The sequence below is a fragment of the Canis lupus genome, chromosome 35 (genome assembly GCF_011100685.1).
Source record: "Canis lupus familiaris isolate Mischka breed German Shepherd chromosome 35, alternate assembly UU_Cfam_GSD_1.0, whole genome shotgun sequence".
Taxonomy (NCBI): domain Eukaryota; kingdom Metazoa; phylum Chordata; class Mammalia; order Carnivora; family Canidae; genus Canis; species Canis lupus.
The window spans coordinates 17,561,410-17,572,547 of NC_049256.1; the positions used below are offsets into that span (position 1 = coordinate 17,561,410).

At 49.8% G+C, this 11,138-nt stretch overlaps 1 protein-coding gene across 1 annotated transcript; it reads left to right on the top strand.

Moving 5' to 3' along the window:
• Window positions 1–802: 802 nt before the first annotated feature.
• RBM24 (RNA binding motif protein 24) lies at window positions 803–10,695 on the top strand. Its single transcript, XM_038584232.1, has 4 exons — window positions 803–1,071; window positions 2,178–2,301; window positions 3,708–3,762; window positions 10,329–10,695. The coding sequence occupies exons 1-4, from the start codon at window positions 904–906 to the stop codon at window positions 10,693–10,695; spliced, it is 714 nt and encodes a 237-aa protein (XP_038440160.1). The 5' UTR covers window positions 803–903.
• The last annotated feature ends 443 nt before the right edge of the window (window positions 10,696–11,138 follow it).

Here is an 11,138-nt window from a genome sequence, read left to right on the forward strand (position 1 = left end):
CCGGCCCTGCCCCGGCCCTGCCCCGGCGGCCGCTCCGGAGCCCGAGCCCCGCGGCCCAGCGCCGCGCCGGCAGCGAAGCAGCTGTTCCCAACAGCTGGGGGGCGGCGGCGCCGGGCACCCCAGGTGCGGCCGCGGCCAATCGCAGGCGTCCGGCCCGCCCCCTCCCCAGCCGGGCGCCGACCCCCGGCCCGCGGGGGAAGGGAGCAGAGACGTGGAGAGCCGTCCTCGCCACTTGTCTTCCAGCTTCCGCGGCGGGAGGGACGGAACCCGAGCCCGAGCGGCGCGGAGTCCCCCACGCCCGGCCCCGCCGCCGCCGCCGCCGCCGCCGCCGCCGCGCCCCCCGCCCGCCCCCGCGCCCGGACGCGCCCGCCGCCGACCCTGCCCGCGCCCCACCCAACACACCTACCTAATTTCCAAGCAAGAAAGGAAAAAAAAAAAAAAAAAAAAAGGAAAGGAAAGAAGGAAGGAAGGAAGGAAAGAAAAGCTACCTCTACCACGCGCCCGCTTCTCCGCGCGAGGACCACCCTCTCTGTTCATTTTTGGCCTCCCAGCCGGGTGGGTGGAAGCCGCTCGCACGTCCTCGCGAACGGGATCCTCACCCAGACGATCCGGAGAATCTGTACCGTGACCGGCAGGGGGGGCGGGAGGAGAGAGCGGAGTCAAGCCTCGGGGGCTGCTGGCGACCTCGGAAGCCGCGCGCCCCGCGCCCCCGGCCGCCCCCGGCCGCTCGCCCCCGCCGCGCCGCCCCCGCCCCCGCCCCCGCCCCCGCCCCCGGGCTCGCCCTCGGCCCCCGGCGGCCGCGACAGGGTGCGGGAGACGCGGAGCCGGAGGAGGAGGCGCAGCCGCTGCCCGAGCCGCAGCCGCAGCCGCAGCCGGAGCCCGAGCCGCGGGGCGGGCGCGAAGATGCACACGACCCAGAAGGACACGACGTACACCAAGATCTTCGTCGGGGGGCTGCCCTACCACACCACCGACGCCAGCCTGCGCAAGTACTTCGAGGTCTTCGGCGAGATCGAGGAGGCGGTGGTCATCACCGACCGGCAGACCGGCAAGTCCCGGGGCTACGGATTTGTAAGTCGCGCGGCTGGGGGCCGGGGGGGGGGGGGGCGCGGGGGCCGGAGGCGCGGGGCGGCGGGGGCCTGGGGTCGGGGCGTGCAGCGGCGGGGGGGGGGCTGGGGGGCGGCAGAGCGACGCGGGGACCCGCGGACGCGGGCGGCGCTGCCCCTTGCTCCCGGCGGAGCTGAAAGTTTGAGCGCGGCGGCGCCGGGGGAGGGAGGGCCGGCCGCCGCCTGGCGGGGCTGCGCGGGGACCCGACGCCCTGCGGTGCGGGGGCCCGGCCCGAGCGGACTACCCCGGCCGGACTTGCGGGCGCGCAGGGTTGTGAGGAGGGGCCGGGGCCGCAGCCGCTCGGAGCGCGCTCCCCGGGTGGAGGCCGGGCGTTCAGCGCGCCGTGGCTTTGTAAAAATGCGTGTGCTCGGGCGTTCTGGCCGGGGCGGGGAGGGGACCCCCTCCCCCAGGAGGTCCAGGGCTCTGCTCCTCATGCCACCCCCACCCCACCTCCACACACACACACACATTTTTTTTTTTTAATTGCAAAGATGGATTCTTTAAAAAGATGATCCTGTGGCTCTTTGCTGAACTGAAAGAGAGCATATTAAGCCTCCTGGGGATTTAAGCGTGCAAATTCAGCTGCCGGAGAGCAGGGAGCTCCAGAGTAGGACAATAGCTATTGTCGTTAGGGAGTGCTTGCTGGAGGTTGGGAGCACCGGGCGGATGTGAGGCTGGACTTTCTTTAAAGCAAACAGCCCTCTTAGGCTGGGTAGGGACCTGGGGTGTGTGTGTTGCGGGGTGGGGGGGGGGGGGAGCGAGGGAGGGAGGATCAAGAGTTCCAAGACGGAATTCAGGCTTCCAACTCCCTGCTAGGCCCTACTAGCGCCCTGAAGACTTTGGGGTGTGGGGAGGGGGGTGGTATTTCTTTCTTCCTGTTTTTCTTTTTTCCTCTTTTTTTTTTTTTTTTTTTTTTGACGGGGGATCAAGGAGTAAGTTCCAGAAAAAAAAAAAAAAGTTTAAGAACCCCCTTAGTTCTCTCATGAATGACTTCTCCAGTGTAATTTTTGGTTTCCTTCAGGGGTTGATTTAGAGATCTGTACGTATGTCTGTGTGTGTATGTTGCTAAGGTCACCATGGCTGACCGAGCTGCTGCCGAAAGAGCCTGCAAGGATCCGAACCCCATCATTGATGGCAGGAAGGCCAATGTGAACCTGGCATACTTGGGAGCAAAACCCAGGATCATGCAGCCAGGTGAGAGATGTTCCTCCTACCCGCCACCCCCCCCAACTTGAGCCCCCCCCCCCCTTCTAAACAGAATGAATCCCTGATTCAGACACATTGTAAATGTGGTTAGTAAAGTTGAATGGTGGCTGGTTATCCTACCAAGACATTAAATGAATGTTGTAACCGGCTCTTGCAGGACTTGAAATGTACCTATGTGCAAAAGTAGATCTTGGGGGTCTGGACAATTTGTACCCATCCAGACTTAGGCTTGACTCATCTGGCTCAGGTATGACATACAGTCAGTCTACTCTTTTATTTTCCAGTTTTTAACCTCTTGTAGATAATTCACATGTGGACTGTGTGGGCCAAACGTGTCACCTCCCGTTGGTCATACTTCCCTAGGGTTGTCTCTCCTACCACCGCTTGCCCTGTGCTCAGAGCCGGTGATCCAACTTGAGCACTGAAGCATGGGGGTTAGGGGGGTGGGGTGTGGATGGTAAAGCTTTACCATAAAAATCACAGACTATTAATAATTAAAGAAAATGGGGAGATTTCAGGTATGCCCAGGCCCTCATGTTAACAGATAAAGAAACTGGCACCTAGAGATGGGAAATGTTTTACTCCAAAGTCATGCAGCTATTAGTTGTCAAAAGAGAGCAGGCCTTTGTCTGTGTGAAAATTTGACCTTCTGGGTTATTTACAACACTGCCCTTGGCATTAGCACAAATAATTAAGAGTTGACTGTTGAGCAAATGGCAGTCTTTTTCTTGGGTAAGCAACTTTGTTAAGTCATGTACTCTTCACTCAAGTGTTTCCATCTGAAATTTTGGAAGGAGGTTGACACTTCCATCCAAATGGATTTACTAGAAAACTAGATTGTCAGGAAAACGAGGGCATGTGCCAATACCCATGAATATTAAAAAACAAACAAAAAACTTGTATTTGTGTGTGTGTGCTATCCAGAAAAGGAGACTTTTTGTGTGTGAATGTTTAATACCATAACCTGTAAAACCCATAATCTTCCAAAGCATTGTCCAGCATGTTCCAAATTACAAAGACTTTTTTAATAGATCGTGATTCAGAATTGCAGGCATACTTGCGACATGTAACTTCATTATCAAGTCCTGTTGTTCCTGGTTTCAATCCACAAGAATTTTTCCCTGGTCTAATTTTCTAAGGTCTTATTGTAGGACTGGCTGTCAACTAAACTTTGTAGATAATTTTTAGTTTCCACCTGTAGCCGACTAAAATTTTTACTTGGGCCAATGGTAACATTAGTAAAGAGAACTTTGCAATGTATATGTAATATTTTCTCTGAAGCATCCAAAGAATGGTGATCATCTCTGAGTGAATGTTGTGATTGCATATTACATGTAGGAGTAATAAATGCTGAACAGTGCACAAACGGAGAATGTGGTATGTTTTATTGTTAGGTTTTGCCTTCGGTGTGCAACAACTTCATCCAGCCCTTATACAAAGACCTTTCGGGTAAGTCAATTCAGGCCCTCCTATGTTTTGATAGGTGTTATTTGTTAACCTGCCTCTTTGTTATATACAGACAAGACCATCATGTCACAAAATGTTCCTTGTTATACATATTTATATATATATATATATATATTTGTACCTTTTTTGATGCTGATAATATAAATATTTTTAGATGAGTCAAGTTACTGACCAAGTATGCAGCCTCCAAACCAGACAAATTTTGAGCTTATGATTAACAAAACAAAACAAAAACAAAAATACCAGGTAGGACTTGTGTACGAGACGAGTATGTCCCAGCCCATGACTACTGTTCAACGTGACTCAATGTTATTTATCTCTTTCTAACCTGACAGGGCTCGTATACAGTTAAGCTAACTGATCAGAAGGATACGATGATAAGAGGTGGAATAGTTCTGTTTGGAATTAAACTCTGTAACCAGTAGACTCAGACACACAAGCTCAGATGGTGATTAACGATGCATGGATGTTGGTGTTGTTGTTTTATTTTTCACCATAGTGAATAGACCTCCGTGTGCTTTATTTTATTTATTACAGTAATGAAGTGGTGTTGATAGCTAAACTGTGTGCTTTTTACTTAATTGAAAAGAGCTGTAGTGAAAGTGTTTTTCTTTTCCTCGGGGAAGGGGCTCTTTGTGTTTTTGGTTTTGGTGGTGGTGTTGAGGAGTGTTGACTTTTGACTTTGCCATGGGAAGCAAAGGGCCTTTTTTTTTCTTGCTTTTAAGCTGTAGCCTGTAACTTCCACTTAACCACATTTTTGTAGTGAGTGCTAAATTGTGTGATTTCCCTCTGTGAGAATACAGATTCATTGCTTGCATGTCCTAAGTTTCTGTTTTACTGGGGAGTTTTCTGGGAATGGGATTCTTTCTTTTGCAATGTGTATCCACTTTTAGGCCTTCTGATTTAAAGGTTCAACAACACTCATCAGATTTCACTGACACTAGCCAGTTTTTTGAGTAGAGTAGCACTAACTTTCACCTTTCAGACCTAACTAGGGAGAACAGGCTGCTCGTACTTGTCTTCCCTCTGGGCTCTGTGATCACCAGCTTCCCTCCTCTGAGCTCCCTATCGTAAGTGGGAGATCCCAATCCCCTAACTTTATTCGGACCACTGTTTTGTGGTCTGCTTTGGCTGTATTCTATCTGAACAACATTGCTATAAGCTCTAGTATCAGAGATTTCAGCTTCCTTTTTAAATATTCTAATTGTCCAAGAAGTGTTTTATCCTCAGCTATAGTTTCTTCTCTAGCTTAGCACCTAAGCATCTACATGTGTAACCTGGAAGGTCAGATTCTAGATAGAGATAATAGAGAGGTAGAGTTAGAATCTGCCTTGTGTGTCTCCAAGGATAGACCAGAAAAAGTAACAATCATTTGATTTGGAAGGGTCAAGTTATGTCTTCCATCAATACCTTCATGTAACCCTCCTTTTAACATTGGGATACTTCACCTTACCACCAACTCTTGCCTTTTTAAACCGTGCAAGAGTATTTTGTCCAATATGATTATAAAGGGCCTTTATATATCTATAGCTATTTATCAGTGCCCCATCCCAACCATCCTAGGTACCCACAACAGACAGTGTGGGCTGATGGGTCCAGCTACTTCTGCAGGTCCTCTCCTCATTGGTCTAGACCACATGTAAGGTGGGATGGGGAAGAGAACAGCCATCCTAAGAAGTGGTGATGAACTTAGTCATGATCTCACAATAATAGTCTTGAAACAGTTACACAGCTAAATCGATCAACAGGTCTTAGCCTGTGTTAATTTTTTTTTCTGTGCTAAGTGGGTGAGAGACTGCAGTTGGGGAAGCAAAACTAACACAAACCAATCAAGAACTATTAGTGGCTAAAATACTTGGTGTTAAGGACAAAAGAAGTTCAGAATAGCATGAAAACAGGTGAATTGGAGAGGCTGGGCCAGGCTCCGTGGGTCCTTAACTAGTCTTGGACCAGTGGGGCATATCCCGGACAGGTAGGAGGAAGGGACATGCCTGGGGGCTATAGGATGAGGTGAGCATAAGCAAAGGCCAGAGAAAAGATTTAGTGCACAGAGAAGCCAGACTGTTTATGGAGGATACTGAGATCTAGACATAGAACTCTGGACTGGCTGTGGTAGTCTGCATAGGTCCTTGAGAAAGAAAGCACAAGGAAAATAAGAACCAGAATAAAATGTCCTGTGGAAACTTTAAATCAAGCATGCTTTGATAGTAACCTTTAGTCATTCATCCCTGCTAATATTGAGCTGTCTTTATAAAGGATGGTGATTATTATTGCTTGCATAGTTGTTTGAACTTGAGATTCTTATTAGAAATAGAGAGCATTCCGGATGGACCAAGTGAGCCTTCTCTTTTCTTTTTTAAGGGGTTCTTAACACTGCTCTAATTCCCAGAGTCTGTACGTAACAAATCACACCTGGTCATCCTCAATTCTGTTGGGATGCCACACATTCTTATTTTAGGCCTGGAAAGAAGCTTGAGAATTTTTAATCTTACTTGACTTGCTTGAAATTCTAGTAACTGAACTATTTTTTTTTTTTAAATGTGGTCCTGAAATGGCCCCCAGATTACTCTGGGCTTTTCAAGCCAAAATCTTGGCTTGAAGAAACTTTTGATGTCACACAGTGGGCAGATGTATAGAAACTTATGTATTTGCTAAACAATGTCTTATACTTTGTTTGCAAGAAGCATCTTCTTATTGAAACCTGAGAGAGGAAAGACTATGCATCTGTGAGTAGAAAATTTTAGGCTGGTTTAGGTCAAGTGGAAATACTCTTAAACATTTACTCACTCTGCCTTTAAAAAGTGCTCAGTTTTATGCTAGTTGGGTTAGCACTGTACTAGATCCTATACTGGCCACTAGGAGGGAGCAGGAGGGGCAGTAGCATTAAGTGCATCTGCTGCATGTCTGGTAATAATAAGAGATTTACATAAATCATGTAATTCCCACAATACTTATTGGATGCAGGCTGTTTATGTCAGCCTGTGAATGTCCTTTCCATGGGTGAAAAAAAACCTGAGATACAGAGAGATTAATTAACTTGCCACAGAGCTAGTAAGTCCTAGAGTCTGGTTCCAGGACCTCAAAAGCCATGTTCTTTCCTCTGTGTCAAGGAATAGCCAAAAAGACACAACTCTATTCTCTCTGGTAGTCTAGTAAGAAAACTGAGAAGCCCCCAGAAGGGTTGTGGCTTAACACTGGGAGGAGAGACATCAGGTTCGTGGGACCCAAGAAGTCTTCATGAAAGAGGTCAAAGTTGACCTAGATTTTAAAGGATGGTGGAGGATAAAGTACTTTCGTACTGAGTGCCTACTTTATTCATCATCTCAGACTCTGTGCATAGATAATGTTATTTAATGCACAGCAATTCAGGGTTGGAAATAGTAGATTCTTTTCAGATGTGAGAAATGTGAGACAGAAAGTGAAGCAAATTCTTGAAGGCTCTATACATAGTGAGTGCTAGAGCTAGGGCGGATAGGATTTGGATTTCAACAGGTAGAGATGGAATGAGGATTGGTGTCCCTGGCAAAGGGATGGCATGAGCAAAGGTGAGAATCTAGAAATGTGTGCCTTGTCCAGGGAGGACTGAGGAGTCCAGCTGACCCAGGTTCAAGGGAAGGTGGAAAGAAATACTGAAAGAAATGTTTTGGAGCCCAAAGCATAAAAAGCCCAGCATGCTGAAGTTTAAGAAATTTGCACTTAGTTTGGCATGTTAGGGGCCACAGGTTACTACGAACAAGTGAATGAAATGAAGACTTTGCCAGCAGTCTGGTGATAGACTGGAAGAGGAAACCAGTTAGGAGGTCAAAAGTCACAAACAGATGTCAGAGGGACCTAAAAAAGAAAAGGATGGTCAGTTTTCTTTGAAAATTGCCCAAGGTATCTGGCTTGTTCTTGTGTTTTTGTAACTGCTAGGTGCACACCCTGTGTGACTGATTGAGGGAAAGGATACTGGTAGGTAGCTGACGGGAGGAGAGAGTCCCAGATTGCCTTCACGGGCTCCTTAAACTAGTAAAAGACCTCCTAATGCAAGCATTGCTTCAGAAGGGCCCCCTTAGCCTTTGGTCCTTTCCTGCTGTCCTTCCTGAACGGAGGCATTTGAGGCTCTCCGTGGGCTTCTGGGCTCTCCTTTCCCTAAGCCCCTAACGATTCTAGGGTTTCATTTGCCTTCCAAACGTATTCCTAACCCTTGCCAGACTTCATGTGGGATTCTGATATGCCAGGGAACACTCCACTCTCATTGGCTGGCATTATCAAATGAAAACTATTAATGTAAAATCAGTGTGGAGACAAGAGTCCTGTAAGCAACACTGCCTATCTTTTAGTGCATTCTTCACTCACACACACACACACACACACACACACACAATTTTATCCTGCCTTTTTTTTTTGTAGGCCACTCTGATTGTCGGTTACCAGCCTTCATTCAAAGACACAAACCTGGTAACCATCACGTTGTCCTTCGAGCTTTGGGAGTACAGGGGTTAATGTCTCAGTATCAGTGAGATTCATACTGGCTGGACTTCGCTGCTGATAGATGTTTTACTTTGGCCTTATAAAGACATTTTACCCGCTGGAAACCCTTGTGGCACGACAGAATCAAAAATAGCCCTGCTGCAGCCCCTGCTGTCTATCACCACATGTAAACTGGCATGAGTGTAGGCTCTCTTAACCATGTCTGCACACTGTGGACACGGAGGCCTCTGGGGACAGGGTTTCATAAAGCCACACCTGTCGCTGTGAGTGAGTCAGTCACCTGACCTACAGAAAAGTTTGGAGTATGTGCATGACCAATGCATCTGGTTTCTGACAAGCAATTAAGAACATCTCTAAGTGTCCTCAAAAACACTTGATGACGTCTTTTCTCCTGGCACTGGGAAAGATCTACAAGTCTAGTAAAATTGAGTGTATTTTTATCATTCGGGTCAAAGTTCACAACCCTCTGATAAATTCATCTTTTCCATGGATGTTCGTTAATAAGTACTTTCAGTAGAACCCTGAGAAGGCAAAGCAAGAGCTATGTTTTCGGAAATCTCTATGTGAAGTTTTCGGTTTGGAGTTCTTTAAAATTCTTTAAAGTAAAGATCCTTACTGGTTGCTTGTACTTCCTGGAAGTCAGCTTTGCCAACAACCAGATGGCATTATCGTGTCATATTTTTAGGAATATAGAGGATTCTGATGGAGATTGCTTTAAAGAAAGATGAAAATAAATCAGATATTCATGGTAGCATTTGAAAGGGGCAGTAATGAATCGCAAGAGAACTGAAATGCATGGGTTTCTTGAAAAAAAAATACCTCTTGTGATTTATTTTTTTTAACAAAATTAACTTGTTAGGTCATTGCAGTGTCTTGTATGTGATTTCTGAATGTATAATTTGTGAAGGTACTTGATTTTGTTTCTTGAACTTTTACAGGGTAATACATAATACAATTGCTGTGTATCAAATAGCTTTGAGTAGGGCAGATTTAAAACAAAAGTGCTAATCTACTTGTTGATTTAGAGGATAAAACAAGTTAGTATTTGTGCAAAAATAATGTTTCCTTATTTTGTTATGTAAACCTTTTAAGTTTATATGCATTTTAGAAATATTCCTATTCCTACCTTTTCCGTCAACCTCATCATTTCCCCAAAACCCCTTCTGTCTGTCTTGCATAGAGATAACCAGGCTGGCTGACCTTCAGGTGCCTGCTAGTCAAACAGGTTTGATTGACCCTTGTGTCCTTACGAGTTTTATGGAGAGAAAGAAAGAAAGAAAGGCAAAAAGCGTGCTGCACATCTCTTTGGGAATCACTGCCATGAATGTTAATAGCATTTCTGTAGCTTCCCACAACAGCCTCTTGTGATAGAGTGAGCTGCACTACAGTTCGTTTGAGAAGTGTGATTCTGCTGTGTTTACCACACTTGTGAACTTTTAAACTCCTTTTTTTTTTTCTTTTGTCGCCTGCTTCTTTTTTATCATTATTTTTTTTAATAAGGGTGACTGAGGTTGCAGAGAGATTAATGTGTGCTGAGTCTGCATAGCAATTTCAAGTAGGGTTGCCATGATAATAAACCTACAGATTCTGTGGAAATTTAGTCTTGCACCCACCCACCCACCCACGGAATTGAACGATCACGGATTACCTTTTGAGCCCTATTATCCGCACAGCTGAGAATTACTCTCTCCGCTGCACAGTCCTGTGGCATGAGCTCATTACAAAATTTTGCAAAGTCTCCGTCAATTCAGCATGTGCATTCGGTGCCTCTCCCGCGCACAGCGCCTCTTGCACTTGAATTGCTTCCTCGCCCGACTGGTGCAGAACGCCAAGGGCTGGCTGCCTCGAAATGCAGGAGGCAGCGGCGGGCGGGCAGGGGCGGCCCCCGCACTGTGGGCTCCGCGACCGCGGCTCCCGCCCGAGCCCTGCGAGCGCCCCGCTGGCCGGGAGAGATATTGTGGCAACCCTACGCTCGTAACCACCACTAAATTCGGGTCTGTGTCCTCTCTCGGCTCGAGCGGCGCGGCGCCCCGGGCGGGCGGCGCCTCACCGCGTGCCCGTCTCTCGCCCTTCAGGATCCCCGCCCACTACGTGTACCCGCAGGCGTTCGTGCAGCCCGGCGTGGTCATCCCGCACGTGCAGCCCGCCGCCGCCGCCGCCGCCTCCACCACGCCGTACATCGACTACACCGGCGCCGCCTACGCCCAGTACTCGGCCGCCGCCGCCGCCGCCGCCGCCGCCGCCGCCTACGACCAGTACCCGTACGCCGCCTCGCCCGCCGCCGCCGGCTACGTCACCGCGGGGGGCTACGGCTACGCCGTGCAGCAGCCAATCACCGCCGCCGCCCCCGGGACGGCCGCCGCCGCCGCCGCCGCCGCGGCCGCCGCCGCCGCCTTCGGCCAGTACCAGCCGCAGCAGCTGCCGACCGAGCGCATGCAGTAGGCGCCCGGGGCCCGGAGCTGCCGCCGCCGCCCGCGCCCCCCCCGCCCCCGCCACCTGCCCGCCGCGCGGTAGGCGGCCAGGGGGGCGGGGCCGGGGGCCGGGGGCCGGGGCTGCCCGCGCCCCCCTCCCCTCTCCCCTTCTCCGCTCCCCTCCACCTGCCCGCCGTGCAGGTAGGCGGCCAGGGGGGGCGGGGGCGGGGTCCGGAGCCGCCCTTGCCCCTCCTCCCCCTTCCCTTCTCCTCCGCTCCCCCCTCCCCGCCTGCCCGCCGTGCAGTAGGCGGCCAGGGGGTCAGGGGCGGGGTCCGGGGCTGCCCGCGCCCCTCCCCCCTTCCCTTCTCCTCCCCCTACCTGCCTGATGCGCAGTAGGCGGCCAGGGAGTGGGAGTGGGGGTGGGGGGGCTGGGGCTGCCCTAACCCTTCCTCCCGTCTCCCCATCGCCTCCCCT